At 45.1% G+C, this 18,433-nt stretch overlaps 1 protein-coding gene across 1 annotated transcript; it reads left to right on the top strand.

The window, feature by feature from the left end:
* Positions 1-492: 492 nt before the first annotated feature.
* On the top strand, positions 493-7,365 carry LOC133386035 (olfactory receptor 51G2-like). Its single transcript, XM_061629659.1, has 2 exons — positions 493-572; positions 6,286-7,365. Exon 2 carries the CDS (start codon positions 6,308-6,310, stop codon positions 7,283-7,285), a length of 978 nt encoding a protein of 325 aa, XP_061485643.1. The 5' UTR covers positions 493-572; positions 6,286-6,307; the 3' UTR covers positions 7,286-7,365.
* Positions 7,366-18,433: the final 11,068 nt, after the last annotated feature.

Consider the following 18,433-nt stretch of genomic DNA (forward strand, 5'->3'; position numbering starts at 1 on the left):
AGTCTTGAAGTGGCTTTTAATTAAACAGCTTCTGGCGGCGGTGCCCTTTTGTGGGGGGAAGAGGTAGCAGGGATGACCTTCTCTCTCTCCCCCCTCCTCATGTTTTCTTGGCAAACAGCAGGAAGGGCTTTCGTCCCAATGTGGTGTTTGTCTTATGGGCCCATTCTCACAATAAAGCTGTTTGCATTCCCGGAGCACGACCGGCTCATCTGGTCATAAAACTGGGGGAGGGAGGCGGAAGGGGGGGAGGATCAACCATTTGCCCAATAAACCCGGAGAGGAAGAGCAGGCTCTGCCAAGAAGGCAGCAGCGTCATCAATGGAAAAAAGTTTGGATGTACTTCGCAGAGCATCCTCCGGCCTCGTGCTTCTTCCCACTGTGGTGGGGGCAGACCCTGATTGGCCAGGCAGTCGCACCAGCTGGGCTCTTTTCAGGATGCCAGATAAAAGCTATCACTCCCCCCCCTCGCCTGGGAAACCAATCGCTCTGGACACTAAGCCAGACTCAACCTCTCTTCTGATGCAAGAAGAGGCTCAGCCTCCCTTCTTTAACCCAACCATCATGGAAACCCAGTAAGTAGATGGGGTAGAAAGCAGTAGGGCCCACCTGACTGCAGAAACCAGCTGGGGCTGATGGGAGTTGTAGTCCAAAACATCTGGAGGGCACCAGGTTGGCAGAGGCTGGCAGAAACAATCCAAGTGCCAGTGGTGGTCATGTGGGCTAGTGTATTTTTGGGGTGGGGGAATGGGACAGAGCATGGTCTAAGAGGTGCACATCAGCATCTCTTGCAACGTGGTGGAAGAGGCTGAACCCCACTGACTGACTGTGTGGCACAAGCACCCAGTTCCACAAAGCATCTTGGGCCAGGGAAGAGCCCAGTTGAGTAGTGATTTCCTAAAATGCTTGCAGAGACTTTTCCTTCCAGGACTGCCCTGGGCACAACAGGGTATAAATTGTGTCAAGGCAGGATGTTGGGTCAGATGAGCCATGGGGTGCTGAAAGCTGACCTAGGTGTACTGAGGGGCTCTGCCCTCCCGCCAGCAGCTCACATCACGGCTGCCATCTCCTGCTTCTGGGATTCATGTTGGGGCAACTAGAACCAACTGCAGGGCTCTTTTCATATAACTATTCAGTACATGCTGTACCAGATGGCATGGCGGCCTGGAGGCACTTACCTGACCTCCCGGCAGGTGAGTTGCTGCGGCTTACTGAGAGGAGGAAGAGGAGGGGTGAGGTGGCTGGAGGGCAGCAATGGTGCAAATGCAGCAGCGGAGCCAATGTGGCGCTCCTGTCAGTGCACTTGGACTGCACTGCCTCTTCCCTCCTCCTCCTCCTCCCGGTAAGCAGCAGTGACTCACCTGCCGGGAGGTCAGATAAGCACCTCTGCTCCACCAGGCCCTCCGCTGCTGAGGACACGGTGAGAGGTGCAATGGAGAATCTACAGTGCATAAGTTTACTCTGCATTGTGTGAAATAGTACTTCTTTTTGTCTGTTCTGAACAGCACAAAAGTCTCTCTCTCTGCTTTTCTCCATTGTTTAACACTTCTGTGTTTGCCACCCTGGGCCCCTTTGAGATGAAGGCTGGGATATCATTGTTAGTTTCCATGCATCATTTTAAAAGCCTCTTGCCGAGTTCCTCCCCATCCCCCACCCCTTAGTCTTCTTCTCTAACCCAAAAAGCCTCAGGCATGTTGGCCTTCCCTGGCAGGGCAGGTGCCCCTCTTGCCCCCTGCCCGTTTCCTCGTGCGATACTGACTGGAAGAACAAGAGACAGAGAGAAACCGAAGCGGGCCTTTGCCCACCCCCAGCTCCGGATAATTTATGGCCAAGTTGGAAAGCACCGGCCTTCGCAGCGCAGTGCCTTGGCGGTCACTTCCCTCTATTGTGTGACCTGCCTGCTCCCTCTGGCCGCCCCTTCCTGTTCTTTAAGCTCCGGGCCCCATAAAGGGACCTGCCGTTTCAGACCAAACAACATGAGATGTTGGGAGATCTGTGATCAGTCTTCCATTTATTGCTTCTTAATGGAAACGCAGGGGAGGGGGCTGCAGATTGAATTATAGCAGCGGTGCGGTGGTGGTGGTGGAAGTGATACTTAACCCATTGCCCCCTCCCCAGCTGTTTCCCACCAGCAGGGCAGGAAATGCAGGGGTCCCAGCCCCCCTCACTCCCATTCCCTTTTGCTTCTTCCTCCCATTCCTGTTCTCCTTTGCCCTTCTTGCCCAAAGGGCTTGCTCCTTCTTTCTCTGCTGTGGGTGGATCTGGCAAACTTGGAAAAGTTACTTTTTTTGAACTACAACTCCCATCAGCCCAATCCAGTGGCCATGCTGGCTGGGGCTGATGGGAGTTGTAGTTTAAAAAAGTAACTTTTCCAAGCTCACGTCATGTGACCCCTTTTCCAGAAACTAGAGGGGAGACGCACAGGAACCGGCAGAACGGTGAGTGTGTTTCTACCCACATTTGCAGTCATGCTGGCTTCAGTGCATCTCCATCTCTGTGTTGTGAATCCTGGGACACACAACATCAGCTGAACTCCACTCCTTGTTACTCAAAATCTGGGATTTTTCAGATTGGATGGGTTTTCCCTTCAAGCCAGCTTCAATGCCAACTTCAAAACTGATTGGTCGATAAACCTGTTGTGACTCCGAAATGTGTCCAATGGAAATGCTTTGCTGTGGGAGGTCCTAAAAGCTCTGACATCGTCAGCAGTGGGGCTGGCTGTACAGTAGGGACCCACTCATACGGCGGGTTACGTTCCGGACCCCCGCTGAAAAAGCGGAACTCATTGAATAGAATGGCGCGCAGCACCCCGAAACCGCTGTAAAAGCGGAACAAGCGCCGTATGAATGGGGCTTTAGTCTGCTTGAGACTGCTGCATTAGCGAAGCGCTGTAAAGCCTTTTAAGTTGAGACCCATCCCAGTCTGCGTCTGTGTTAGAATTGCTTTTAATATGTCTTTTAATATCTTTAACCCTTTTAAAAAAGATGTTTTTAAAGTTTTTTTTAAGGTCTTTTTATGATGTTTTAAAGTGTTTTTAGTGTTTCCGTTTGCCACCCTGGGCTCCTGCTGGAAGGAAGGGCGGGGTATAAATACAATAATGAATAAATAATGAATAAAGCGAAGCGTTGTAAAGCGGGGCCCTACTGCTTTCCAATCAAACAATAAAGATGTGTGCAGCTGGGTGCAGATGAGGTTCAAACCGCACCCAGACTAAATGGTCTTCCTGCTTTTTAAGGAGCTAGTGTGCACATAGCCTCAGATGAGATCATGACATAAATGTCCACTGAACTTCCCAGAATGGGAATTGAAAGATGGTGGTTGTGGCGGGAGACCTTCGAGGCACCCAGTCTTGCAAAGCAACCAGAGGGTGCTGGTGGAAGGAGCTTGTGGGAACTTTGTAGCTCAACTGTAGCCATAAAAGGCTTCCGCTGCTTGGAGAAGTTACTGTTTTGAACTACAACTCCCATCAGCCCCAGCCAGCATGGCCACTGGATTGCGTTGATGGGAGTTGTAGTTCAAAAAAGTAACTTTTCCAAGCTCCAGGAGAATTAGTGGCCATGAAGCCAGAAGCCAAACATTTGCTAGTTATGCATCAAGGATTTTCTATAGCCACAGACTTCACAAGTTTGAACAGTTCAGTGGAGGAGCAAACGCAGAAGGAAAAGCAAGCAGGACTTCCGGCTGTCTGAACAAAGTTTGTTGGCAAAGAGGTGTAGGTGGAAATGACAATGAGCATTATCAGTGTGCATTCTTAGAAATCTGTTGCCTGTGCAGAGAGCCAGAGGTAGGATTAGGGCTGTGGGAGAAATTAAATTCACTTTGCATTTAGGGGTGAATGTACTTAATTTGCACTTTCGGAAGCAATACGTGAGCTGAAACAGCCGTCCTTCATAATTCACACTTCCCTGTATTCTGCAATACAATTACAATTAGGGTAAAGTGTGCACAAAAAAGCAAATATGAGTGAAAAATGCATTATATTGGGGGAAATTGCTTTGGAAAAAAATGTGAATATGAGGCAAAATTGCATAGAAAGGTGTTTATACTGCTGCCCTGGGCTTTTTGGGGGCAGGAAGGTCAGGATATTTATTTATTTTATTTATTTAAGAACATTTATATATGGCTTGAATGTGAAGACCTCTAAGTTCAGAGCTTTATTCAGGTGGCCCTTGGTGTGTCTGTAAAAATACAATTAAAAACCACACAGCATCTAGCACAGTGCATTACAATTGCTACAACTGACAGGTAAATCATTAAGTGGTCTGCCTAGACCCTCAGCAATTTTCAAGTGGTCTGCCGTGTCAAAAAAGTTTGGAAACCACTGTCATAAACGGGTAAAAAATAGTGCCATGGAATGGACTATTGAAAAATAGAGACAGTCAAGCTTTCCCAAGCTCTCCTCAAAAATGATCTGAGATTTTGTGGGATTTGGAACAGGATGCTGGGCTGCCCAGATGGACCCAACTTGGTCAGATCCAGCAAAGCACTTCTTCTAACATCCTTCCAGTATGGAAGAAATTAAGCCCTGCCCTAATTTCACCTAATTTCATTTGCAGTGTGAGAAGCCGGCACTCCGCATAAAAGCAGTTGCTTCCATATACTGCTAAACCCAGGAAAGTTTGCCCTTTCTTGTGTTGATATATTTGTCAAGACATCCTGTTTCTTTTGCCTAAAAAACATGGCTCCACCACTTGGGATTGTGGGTAACCTCTTCCTGCTGGAAGCATAATTGTGAGTAACCTCTTAGAATCAGAATAGTAGAGTTGGAAGGGGCCTCTAAGGCCATCGAGCCCAACACCCTGCTCAAGGTAGGAATCTGACTTAAGATGGCTGAAAAGCAGACCATTCCCACTAACTGAGGGAGTGCATGTCTGCAAAGGCGTGAGTAGGCCCTGGAATATTCATCCCCCTCCCCAGGAGTCTCCTGATGTGCTTGTAGACCCCTTAGGTGTTGCAATGCCTTTCCCTATAGGAAGTGAGCATTTTTGGTCTAGTTCCCCTTTGCCCTGGTGCTACATCTTGGCCTGACGTGTTCTGCTGTTCCTGATGGGGTCAGGTTTCGTTGCTATCCTAGCCTGTGCTGGCATGTGTTATAGCTAGAGATGGATAGTTAAGAACATAAGAACATCAGAAGAGCCTGCTGGATCAGGCCAGTGGCCCATCTAGTCCAGCATCCTGTTCCCACAGTGGCCAACCAGGTGCCTGGGGGAAGCCCGCAAGCAGGACCCGAGTGCAAGAACACTCTCCCCTCCTGAGGCTTCCGGCAACTGGTTTTCAGAAGCATGCTGCCTCTGACTAGGGTGGCAGAGCACAGCCATCACGGCTAGTAGCCATTGATAGCCCTGTCCTTCATGAATTTGTCTAATCTTCTTTTAAAGCCATCCAAGCTGGTGGCCATTACTGCATCTTGTGGGAGCAAATTCCATAGTTTAACTATGCGCTGAGTAAAGAAGTACTTCCTTTTGTCTGTCCTGAATCTTCCAACATTCAGCTTCTTTGAATGTCCACGAGTTCTAGTATTATGAGAGAGGGAGAAGAACTTTTCTCTATCCACTTTCTCAATGCCATGCATAATTTTATACACTTCTATCATGTCTCCTCTGACCCGCCTTTTCTCTAAACTAAAAAGCCCCAAATGCTGCAACCTTTCCTCGTAAGGGAGTCGCTCCATCCCCTTGATCATTCTGGTTGCCCTCTTCTGAACCTTTTCCAACTCTATAATATCCTTTTTGAGATGAGGCGACCAGAACTGGACACAGTATTCCAAATGTGGCCGCACCATAGATTTATACAATGGCATGATGATATCGGCTGTTTTATTTTCAATACCTTTCCTAATTATCCCTAGCATGGAATTTGCCTTTTTCACAGCTGCCGCACACTGGGTCGACATTTTCATCGTGCTGTCCACTACAACCCCGAGGTCTCTCTCCTGGTCGGTCACCGCCAGTTCAGACCCCATGAGCGTATATGTGAAATTAAGATCTTTTGCTCCAATATGCATAATTTTACATTTGTTTATATTGAACTGCATTTGCCATTTTTCCGCCCATTCACTCAGTTTTGTTATTTTATCCTGTGGTTCAATTGTCAACTGTCTTTTGATTATTATCGGTGATTTATACTTATGCCTGATGGGTGTTCTGAGTTTTAGGATTTTTTTATGCTGCTATTTTTATGCACTTATTCTGCACACACAGAAGGCTATTGGGCCTGTTCACATTTAGCCAATATTTGACTACTTGGAGATCACCCAATAATACCGAGCTGGCTTTCTTTTGATTCTAGATCATGCAGCCCCTGAGGCAGAATGGAAGCATCCCAGCAAGATCCACCACTTTCCAACGTCTCCTTCTACCAGCCTTCAGTGCTCCTCATGACTGGCATTCCTGGAATGGGCAAGAGTCACCACAGACTGGTCTCCATCCCCTTCTGCTTGTTCTACCTCGTGGCCCTCTCAGGCAACTGCACCATCCTGTTCATCATTGGGAGAACCCCAAGTCTTCACGAGCCAATGCATTACTTCCTCTTCATGTTGGCGGTCATGGATCTGGGCCTGGTGATGTGTACCCTCCCTACCACTCTGGGCATCTTCTGGTTTGACATCAGGGCTATTGGGTTTGACGCCTGCCTCACCCAGATGTATTTCATTCACATCGTCTCCGTGATGGAGTCGTCGGTGCTTCTGGCCATGGCCTTTGACCGCTTTGTGGCCATTTCGAGGCCCCTGAGGTACAAAGCCATATTGACCAAGTCTACCATCTTTAAGATCGGCCTGGCCATGCTGATGAGAGCTGCGGTTTCTCTCCTCCCAGTCCCTTTCCTACTGAAGAGGCTGACGTACTGCAGCAACAACAATCTCTCCCACTCCTTCTGCTTCCACCCTGACATCATGAACTTGGCCTGCGCAGATGATATCAGCGTCAACATTCTGTATGGCTTAATTGTCATTCTCTCAACTGCCGGCATAGATTCAGTCTTCATTGTGCTCTCTTATGTCCTGATCATCAGGACTGTCCTAAAGCTGGGCACCAAGGGGAAGTGCCTGAAGGCTTTGAACACGTGTGTCTCTCACATCTGTGCTGTGCTCATATTTTTCATCCCTATGATTGGCCTATCCATGATTCATCGATTTGGCAAGGACGTGCCCCCACTTGTAAACACCATGGTTGCCTATGTCTATCTGATAGTGCCCCCTGCTCTAAACCCTATCATATACAGCATCAAATCCAAGCAGATCCGCAGAGCTATCCTGAGGCTATTGCTTTGGAAGACGGACCCTCTTTGAAACAGGGCAGGGAGGTGAACCAAAATATTTTTCAGATCAATCCAGTTCGGGTTCAACTGTGCAACTAACAACGTTGTACGTCAACCCAATAATGGTCCCATGGCCAGTTTTGTGTCCTGCACCAATCTCACACGGTCTGCACCAATCTCACACAGGAAAACAGCAATTGATTTACAACCCATCTGATTTGCAATGAGGGGTGAAACAAGTTGAACAGTCAAAATGTGTCACAATTAAACCCCCAGTTCTAACATTCACAGTGCTTCTTACTTAGCTGCATCAAGCCCATTTTTCGATTTCATGTTTAGGTTCTGTTTTATTTCCTGGGAAGTGTCAAGTTCGACAGTTTGCACATTTCAGGTGGATTAAACAAAAGCATTTCTGGCTCCCTCTCTCTCTCACACACAGGCCTGTGGAACCCACTTTTACTGTATGCTGCTGAGGCCAAGATTTTCATGAGAGCCTTTGAATCCAGAGATGAGATAACGGATAATGCCAAATCTGAGAATCGGGGGGGGGGGGGAAATCCCATGCCTGCTAAATCTGCTTCCTAGTACATAAAGTAAAATGTCTCTGGGTTAAGATTACACACCTACCCAGGCAGATAAGGTCTGGATCATCTAAGAGGCTGCACATCTCACAGCCCACAACTGGCCACAACACTGCTATTTCCTATTGCCATGAGTAGGTCAGTTGGCAGGTGAGATTGCTGCCTCCTTCTTTGAAGAAAACTCCTGGGCTTGTTATAGGAACTTGGGCCCCCTGACGTTTGAGCATCCTTGGAGGGAATGTGAGAACAGGTTCTGATAGAGTGAGCCCTGAATGTGTGGTGGCCCATGGGAGAATTTTCCTCCAACATCAGAGACAGTATGACTCCTCACACCATTAGCTGGAGAACAGCAGATCGTGAAAGGGCAATTGTGCTCATGTCGCACTTGTGAGTTTCCCACAGGTGTTTGATTGCCCCTCTGTGAGAAACAAGGTGCTGGAGTAGGTGGGCCCCCTTTGGCCTGATCCAGCAGCCAGCCACTTCTGATGTACTCCCCCAGAGCAGGGCTGTGATTCTGCCACGGTGGTTCTCTTGGAGTGTGATAGGCCTTCAGATACCCAGGATAACAAATGACCCACTGGTCTTCAACTCTGGCTTAAGCAAGGGTCAACCTACTGCAAAGGAAACAGAGCAAACCCAGGGCATGGTCTGAAGGTCACCCTCTTGCTGAAGCCAAGCAGTGTGGGTCTGGTTAGTGCCTGATGGGAGATCATTTGGGAAGAACAGAGAGGTATAAATGTAAGAAAAGAAACAAAAATTTGTTTCCTCTAGTACTGGAGAAAGAGAGCCCATGTTGTTGTTGTTATGTGCCTTCAAGTCGACTACGACTTATGGCGACCCTATGAATCCGTGACCTCCAAGAGCGTCTGTCATGAACCACCTGCTCAGATCGTGTAAGTTCAGGTCTGTGCCTTCCTTTATGGAGTCAATCCATCTCTTGTTTGGCCTTCCTCTTTCTCTACTCCCTTCTGTTTTTCCCAGCATTATTGTCTTTTCTAGTGAATCAGGTCTTCTCATTGTGTGTTCAAAATGAGCCCACGTTAGTCCAAACAAAATAAATACTGAAGAGTAATAAAATGTTGTTGAAATGATCAGACCCTGCAATGGGACGTTAAGGAGCCACATTCCTATTTTTTATTTTATTTATCTGGAATATTAATAAACCACTAAACATTACAAAATACAACAACGATATACATGAATAAAACATTAAAAACAAGAGGAGTACAAACACACAGTAGAAACTCTGCCTTCCTTGCTGCCTGCCCCACCCCGCATAAGGACGATGAGGTGCATTCACTCGGCATTCACTCCGCTTCGCAGTCAGATTGCTGCCATTGGCCCTCCAGCCATCATCCAGCCTGCTCCATTGTCCAAAGCGCCTGAGAATACCAGGGGCAAAACTGGCTCTGCATCACCAGAAAAGGCTCTTGGGAGTCAGGAGCAATCATGTCAAAGGCTCACCTCATCTCCCATTCCATAGCAAGCAAAAGACTGGACCGCCCGCTCTGCCCACTGGAAAGTCCTCCAGAGCAGGAATGCCTCAGATTCCACAAGTCTCCAGGGACTGGACAAGCAAAAGGGCACCCCCACCCACCCTTGAGAGTGGGTGGGTGGAGGAAATAGACACCTTAAATCCAAACCTTACCAGGAAGTGGTCTGACCATGACAACAGGATTACACAACTGCTATATATTCAGGCCGCACCTCTCATTGTCTGGTTGTTGTTGTTATGTGCCTTCAGGTTGATTGTGACTTATGGCGACCCTATGAATCAGTGACCTCCAAGAGCATCTGTTATAAACCACCCTGTACAGATCTTGTAAGTTCAGGTCTGTGGCTTCCTTTATGGAATCAATCCATCTCTCGTTTGGCCTTCCTCTTTTTCTACTCCCTGCTGTTTTTCCCAGCATTATTCTCTTTTCTTAGTGAATCATGTCTTCTCATGATGTGTCCAAAGTATGATAACCTCAGTTTCATCATTTTAGCTTCTACTTTAATTTGTTCCAACACCCAACTATTGGTCTTTTTTGCAGTCCATGGTATGCGCAAAGCTCTCCTCAAACACCACATTTCAAATCAGTTGATTTTTCTCTTATCTGCTTTTTAAACTGTCCAACTTTCACATCCGTACATAGAGATTGGGAATACCATAGTCTGATAAGTCATGATCCCGACTTTAGTGTTCAGTGATACATCTTTGCATTTGAGGACCTTTTCTACTCCTCTCACAGCTGCCCTCCCCAGTCCTAGCCTTCCTCTGATTTCTTGACTATTCTCTCCATTTTAGTTAATGACTGTGCCGAGGTATTGATAATCCTTGACAAGTTCAATGTCCTCGTTGTCAGCTTTAAAGTTACATAAATCTTCTGTTGTCATTAGTCTTCTTGATGTTCAGCTGTAGTCCTGCTTTTGTGCTTTCCTCTAACTTTCACCAGCATTCGTTTCAAATCATTACTGGTTTCTGCTAGAAGTATGGTATCGTCTGCATATCTTAAATTCTCCCACCACTTTTCACACCTCCTTCATCTTGGTCCAATCCTGCTTACCATATGATATGTTCTGCATATAGATTAAATAAAGAGGGTGATAAAATACACCCGTCTCACACCCTTTCTGATGGGGAACCAATTGGTTTCTCCATATTCTTTCATTACAGTACCTCTTGTCCAGAGTATAGGTTGCGCATCAGGACAATCAGATGCTGTGGCACCCCCATTTCTTTTAAAGCATTCCATAGTTTTTCATGATCTACACAGTCAAAGGCTTTGCTGTAATCTATAAAGCACAGGGTGATTTTCTTCTGAAATTCCTTGGTCCATTCCATTATCCAACGTATGTTTGCGATATGATCTCTGGTGCCTCTTCCCTTTCTAAATCCAGCTTGGACATCTGGCATTCTTGTTCCATATATGGTAAGAGCCTTTGTTGTAGAATCTTGAGCACTACTTTACTTGCATGGGATATTAAGGCAATAGTTCAAAAATTACTGGATCCCTTGGGATCCCCTTTCTTTGGAATTGGGATGTATATGGAACACTTCCAGTCTCTGGGCCATTGTTTAGTTTTCTATATTTCTTGACAGATTTTTGTCAAAATTTGGACAGATTCAGTCTCAGTAGCTTGTAGTAACTCTATTGGTATGCCGTCTGTTCCTGGTGATTTGTTTCTTCCAAGTATTTTGAGAGCAGCTTTCACCTCACATTCTAGAGTTTCTGGTTCTTCATCATACGGTTCCTCCATGAATGAATGTGTCATCCTGGCATCTCTTTTATAGACTTCTTCAGTGTATTGCTTCCATCTTGCTTTTATTTCATCTCAGTCAGTCAGTGTGTTTCCCTGTTGATTATTCAACATCCCTACTCTTGGTTTAAATTTCCCTTTCATTTCTCTAATCTTTTGGAACAGGGCTCTTGTTCTACCCTTTTTGTTGTCCTCTTCTATTTCTATACAGTAACTATTGTAATCGTTCTCTTTGTCCCTACGTACTAGTCGCTATATTGTTGCATTTAGGGTTCTGACTGTGTTTCTATCTCCTTTTGCTTTTGCTTTCCTTCTCACTTTAACCATTTTAAGAGTTTCTTCAGTCATCCATTGAGGTCTTTCTCTCTTTTTAACGAGAGGTATTGTCTTTTTGCATTGTCTGGACACTTGATGTTTGTTCTCAGTGTCTAACTTATCCTCAGGTAGATTGCCTTTGAACATGGAGGTTCCATTTAGTTGTCATGGCTAATAGCCATGGGCAGAACCCATTCTCTTCTTCTGCATATGTTGCTAATCCTCCTTTAAAGGTATCTGAGCTGTTGGCCATCATGGGGCACTGCATGCCGTGGCACTGGATTTCATAAATTAGTTGAATGTTGCATGAAGAAATATTTCCTTTCCTCTTTTCTGAATCTATTCTCTATCAGTTTCATTGGGTGACTCCGAATTCTAGAATTCTGAGAGAAGGAGAACAGTTTATCTCATATTGGCCCCCCTGATAATTTCATAGGACTTGCATGTCATCCCATAGCTGCCTTTTTCTAAACTAAAAGGCCAACGATTCAGTGGATTTAGGACTTCCATGTGGTTTCCTCCTGCTTAGCCTCCCTTTTCACGTGCGGCTCGCAGGGAAGTCCCCTAGATATTTGCTTCCAGGAGAGTGCAACTCTGTGAGAAAAGCTTTCATTTTCAACATAATTCAATCTCACCTTCTGATTGTGTTACTGTCTTGTATTAACTGCACTGTTACATGGTAATGTGATATATGTAATAAATGATATTTTTGCCAATACATTTGGGCCATCTTCTTCTGTTTCCTTCATTCTCAGTGATGAAAATGTACCAGATCTCCTCACAGAGGAGTGCTCCTCAGTTTGTTTCATCGGACCTCAGCAGAGTCTACCACATAGGCTCTGTCCTTCTCAATGGGCCTAGCTGCCCATAGTTTGAGGCCCTGCTAGGGATGGGGGAGGAATGAGATCCAGTTTGTATTTAAAGATCAGTTCTCAGTGTTTACAAAAACACATATATTAGGGGAAAGTGTGCATTGAAATGCATATGTTAGTGAAAATAATATGTAAAATGTGTTATATTAGGAGAAATTCCACATGTAAATGTGTACATTAGTCAAAACTGCCTAGAAAAATGTATTCATTCAGAGAAATTTGCACTAAAATGCTGAAAACTTTTCAGGATTTTTAAAAAACAAAATAGCAATTTGCTCCAGAAATGTGGAAAACTGAATTTAAGACTGGAAAAATGAGAGACGGAGGGAAATGAAATGGAAGGGTCCTTCCACCCTGAAGTGTTGGGGGGCTTTGAATGCTGCTCCAGGCTGCCATTCCACCACAGCGGATGTCTGCCACAAAGATCGACAAACACATTTAGATGGAAACCAAAAATGGGGGGGGGTGAAGAGGCCATTAGCTCCCTGCCTTGTTTGTGATTTTCAAGAGGTGTATTGGTGGCCATGACTGGAAAGAGAATCAGGGCCAGACTAAAACATTTTGCTGCCGGAGGTGGAACAGCAAACGGAAACTTTCTGCACCCAAGTCAAGGCATATAGGGTCCGAGGCAGGCCAAGATATTTTATTTTGGCACCTGAGGCAGAAAATCCCACAAGTGTCTCTCCCTGAAGAAAATAAATAGTAATACGTTAAAAAGTAACAGGGGTTGGGAGTAAAGCACCAACACACATTACAAATGACCTGAACCAGGGCGGGAGGAAATAGACAGAAAGGCAATCTATTCTTCCCTCTGCTGATTGCTCCTCTAAAGTGTTTGCTGTTTTTGCCAGCTTTGCTCCTCCCCTTCCTACCTTCTTTTCCTGTCTTTCTTCTCAGTTAGTTAGTGTTCATGTGAGGATCTCAGAGCAGTGTGCAATAACTACAATGCTAAAACAAACCACGCAACAATAACATTTAAAATCTAAAAAAGCAAAAAATAGCAAGTGAGAGAGAGTGTTGGAATGCTTCAGATACCATGATAGCAAAGGTGGTGCCAGGTGAACTTCCTTGGGGAGGGAGTTCCAGAGAAGGAGCACCACAGCAAAGAATGCCCCCACCCCACATTATTTATTTTATTATTTTAATCAGTCACTTTATACACAAAAAAGTCTCAGAGTGACTTGACAAAATATAGCACTGTACATAAAAAACAACTAAAACCATAAAAATGTTAAAGAAATGACAATACAAAATCTATAAAATGCTTATCCAGCAATATGTTAATCAGGACCAGGTCCTCTCCACCCCACTAAAAGACGTGCACCAATATATGAGGCAATATTAACTGAAGGCTGCCTGGGTGAATAGAAAGGCCTTAGCCTGGCTGCTAGAGACTGCCAAAGAAGGCGCCAGGTGTGTCTCCCAGGGGAAAGCATTCCACAGACCGGCAGCTGCCACCAAAAAGGCCCCTTCTCATGTGGCCACCCTCAGCGACTCCCTCGTGGGAGGGAATTGTAGCTCTGTGAGGGGAAGAGGGGTCTCCTAGCAACTCTCACAAACTACAGTTCCCAGGATTCTTTGGAGGGAAACCATGACTGTTTAAAGTGGTGTGATACTGCTTTAAATGTATAGTGCAGACGAGGCCCTCGCTCACATACACCAAACCTGTTTAGCCTGGTAGCCTCTATGAGGCCTAACAGCAATCACTGCCAGGCTGTTTACTATGGTATCTGCCCCCTTCTGTTGCCTAGCAACCACTCCTAAGAAGCGGAAAGTGTCACAGTCTCTGTGTGGCCTAGCACTTAGCACCAGGAGAGGAGGAAGTCCTTCAGTGTTGCCTAGCAACTCCAATTCACAACCACCACTTCCCGGGAGGGAGAGAGCGCATACAGTCTCTACACAATCAAATCCTCTAATGTTAGTTAGCACCTTGGATACACTATGACAACCTTTGCCAACTTGTTACCCTCCAGATGTTTTGGACTACAACACCAGTCAGCTCCAGTCAATGCTGTCTCCCTCTTGGCTAGAGATGTGAGGCTAGAAAACCCCCACAATAATCCAGAAAAAAGTTTTTTCCCGTGTTTTTTCCCCTCAGAAAAATTGGAAAAAGTGAAACAATACTAAAAGTTTTTAAAAGTTTCTCCCCGGGCCTTCACATCTCTACTCGTGCATGTGGTGATACACAGAGTCCTACACAGAGTAGACCCATTGAAATGAATGAGCATGACTAACTTAGACCTAATAATGTCAACGAGGCTACTCTGAGGAGGACATAGCTGGATACAACCCACTGTAAATTTGCCCACAGCGTGGGGATGTTGGATGGCTCCTTTGTGTGTTATGGGAACAGTAGCCTTTGTGTGCGAAATGCCCAGGAAAAGGCAGGCTGCTGCTTAATCCGCCATGAGAAATGAAGGAGTCAGAGCAGCGATAACTGCTGAGAATTCAGAAGGCTTCCACACAGACAGGCCGGGGAAGCTGGAAAAGAGAGAAATCACCCATGGGGATGACAGAGGCTGCCTCTTTGTAGTCAAAGAAACACCCCCAGTTCTTCTTCTTCTTCTGCTGCTGCTATTATTAAAAACCACAAATATATCATACAATAAAAACAAAACAATAAAATAACAACAAACCCCAGTACAGCCCCAGGAAGCTCTGGCAGCACACTAATAACAAACAATATCATCTAAGCCTATGAAAAGCCTGGGGGAAAAGATAAGTCTTTATCTGGTGCCAACAAGATGTCAAGGAAGGCGGCAGGTGGACCTTGCTGGGAAGTGCATGCCAAAGATGGGGAGCCACAGCTGAGGAGTCCCTCTCCCTCCTCCCCACCTTCTGAGCCTCCCTCAGAGGGGCGGCCTGGAGAAGGGCCCTCCCTCCACCCAGGATCCTGAAGGAGTTCAAAGCAGAGAGGGCTTAGTAAAATGAAACCTCTGCTTCCTCCTGGTGTCAGAGATTCTTGGACATTCACACTGAGGCTTATCCACACTGAGGCACTTTCTGCAAGCTCATCATGAACGCAGAAGCCAATTTGGTTTCTACAACCCAGTCATAAGAAGAGCCTGCTAGATCAGCCCAGTGGCTCATCTAATCTAGTGTCCTGTTCTCACAGTGGCCAACCAGATGCATAAGGGAAGCCAGCAGACAAAACCTGAATACAAGAGCGCTCTCCACTCCTGAGGTTTCCAGCAATTGCTATTCAGAAACTATATTTATTTATTTATTAAATTTATTTCCCCCCCCTTCCTCCCAGAAGGAAGCCAGGGTGGCAAATAAAAACCTTACAAGCTCTTTAAAATATCTTAAAAACAAAAAGACTTTAAAACATATCAAAACAAAACATCTTTAAAACACATTAAAACAAAATATATTTTTAAAAAACACTTCTTTTTTATTTTGTTTTAAAAAACAGCTTTAAAAACATATTTAAAAGCAATTCCAACACAGACACAGACTGGGATAAGGTCTATACTTAAGAGGCTTGTTGAAAGAGGAAGGTCTTCAGTAGGCCCTGAAAAGATAACAGAGATGGAGCTTGTCTAATATTTAAGGGAGGGATTTCCAAAGGGTAGGTGCCACAACACCAAAGGTCCACTAGGTTGTGTGGAATGGATCACCTGCCTCCAACCATGGAGAGAGCATAGCCACTGCTAGTAGCCATGAATTTATCTTCCATGAATATGTCTAATCCTCTTTTAAAGCCATCCAAGTTGGTGGCCATTGCTGCCTCTTGTGGGAGAAAGTATGAGAGAGGGAGAAAAACTTTTCTCTATCTTCTTTCTTCAAGTCATGCAGAATTTTATACACTTCTATCATGTCACCTCTTACCCTCCCTTTCTCTAAACGAAAAAGCCCCAAATGCTGCAACCTTTCCTCATAGTGGAGTCACTCTGTCCCCCTGATCGTTCTGGTTGCCCTTTTCTGAACCGTTTCCAGCTCTACAATATCTCTACAGTCAAGATGAATAGGATGGGTTCATGTGTGTGTGCATGGGTTGGACATAGTGTACTTAGACTTTCAAAAAGTGTTTGACAAGGTACCTCACCAAAGACTTCTGAGGAAGCTTAGCAGTCATGGAATAAGAGGAGAGGTCCTCTTGTGGATAAGGAATTGGTTAAGAAGCAGAAAGCAGAGAGTAGGAATAAATGGACAGTTCTCCCAATGGAGGGCTGTAGAAAGTGGAGTCCCTCAAGGATCGGTATTGGGACCTGTACTTTTCAACTTGTTCATTAATGACCTAGTTGAAGTCTCTGCCTGTAGATCACAACAGTAAAAAACTCACAAACTCAAGTCCACGCTAGTTAGAGGTGATGTTGGAAAATCCAGCCTGAAGAGGAAGAGACGCTCATTTCAAACTATGCTCCGTTGATAATTAGGAGTGAGCAGTGAAGTGGCCAAGTTTGCTGACGACACTAAATTGTTCAGAGTTGTTAAAACAAAAAGGGATTGCGAAGAGCTCCAAAAAGACCTCTCCAAACTGAGTGAATGGGCGGAAAAATGGCAAATGCAATTCAATATAAACAAGTGTAAAATTATGCATATTGGAGCAAAAAATCTTAATTTCACATATACGCTCATGGGGTCTGAACTGGCGGTGACCGACCAGGAGAGAGACCTCGGGGTTGTGGTGGACAGCACGATGAAAATGTCGACCCAGTGTGCGGCAGTTGTGAAAAAGGCAAATTCCATGCTAGCAATAATTAGGAAAGGTATTGAAAATAAAACAGCCGATATCATAATGCCGTTGTATAAATATAGTGCGGCCGCATTTGGAATACTGTGTACAGTTCTGGTCGCCTCATCTCAGAAAGGATATTATAGAGTTGGAAAAGGTTCAGAAGAGGGCAACCAGAATGATCAAGGGGATGGAGTGACTCCCTTACGAGGAAAGGTTGCAGCATTTGGGGCTTTTTAGTTTAGAGAAAAGGCGGGTCAGAGGAGACGTGATAGAAGTGTATAAAATTATGCATGGCATTGAGAAAGTGGATAGAGAAAAGTTTTTCTCCCTCTCTCATAATACTAGAACTCGTGGACATTCAAAGAAGCTGAATGTTGGAAGATTCAGGACAGACAAAAGGAAGGACTTCTTTACTCAGCGCATAGTTAAACTATGGCATTTGCTCCCACAAGACGCAGTAATGGCCACCAGCTTGGACGGCTTTAAAAGAAGATTAGACAAATTCATGGAGGACAGGGCTATCAATGGCTACTAGCCATGATGGCTGTGCTGTGCCACCCTAGTCAGAGGCAGCATGCTTCTGAAAACCAGTTGCCGGAAGCCTCAGGAAGGAAGAGTGTTCTTGCACTCGGGTCCTGCTTGCGGGCTTCCCCCAGGCACCTGGTTGGCCACTGTGAGAACAGGATGCTGGACTAGATGGGCCACTGGCCTGATCCAGCAGGCTCTTCTTATGCTCTTATATTTTTGTATGCAGTTTTGACTAATAACAGGATGATTTTTGAAGTAATTTATCCTAATACAATGCATTTTTGTATGTTATTTTCACCAGTATTTTTATTTTGTATTTTTTTTATATGGATTTTTGTCAACATTGCTTGGTTGGTGAACTGCATTGCAAAATTCAGGTAAGTGCCGATTTCATAGGACGGCTGTGCTTCAGTGCTCATATTGCTTCAGAAAGTGTGAATATGATAAATTCAGCTTTAAATGTGAACTGAATAGAATTTCTCGCCCACCCCTAACCTCAAGTGACAATGCTGGATATCCGAGTATTTTTATTTATTTATTTATTCAAAATATTTCTATCCTGCCCTTCTACCCTGTAATAGGGCACTCAGGGTGGCTTACAAAAATGAAATCAAACATGTACATAATAAAATTGTGAATAGCAGAATCACAAAAACATTAAAATAAATTGAAATACATAAAATACAATAAAATACATAAAATAATATATATACACACACATACATATATATAGGGATTGGTACTAAAGGGACTACAAAGGTAAAAATTTAACGGAGAAGGCATAAAATGTACCCCCAATCTATGCACCTGCTCCTTTAGTGGGAGGGCAACTCCCTCCAGAGCAGGTCATCTCCCCATATCTCAGACACAGGAACTGCCCACCAACAGTGCCTCCATCTAACAGAGATTTATTCTAATTTTATTGACCCTGATCCAGCCCATTTCCGCCTCCAGCATAT

Source organism: Rhineura floridana, chromosome 5, assembly GCF_030035675.1.
Source record: "Rhineura floridana isolate rRhiFlo1 chromosome 5, rRhiFlo1.hap2, whole genome shotgun sequence".
In the NCBI taxonomy this organism is placed as follows: Eukaryota; Metazoa; Chordata; class Lepidosauria; order Squamata; family Rhineuridae; genus Rhineura; species Rhineura floridana.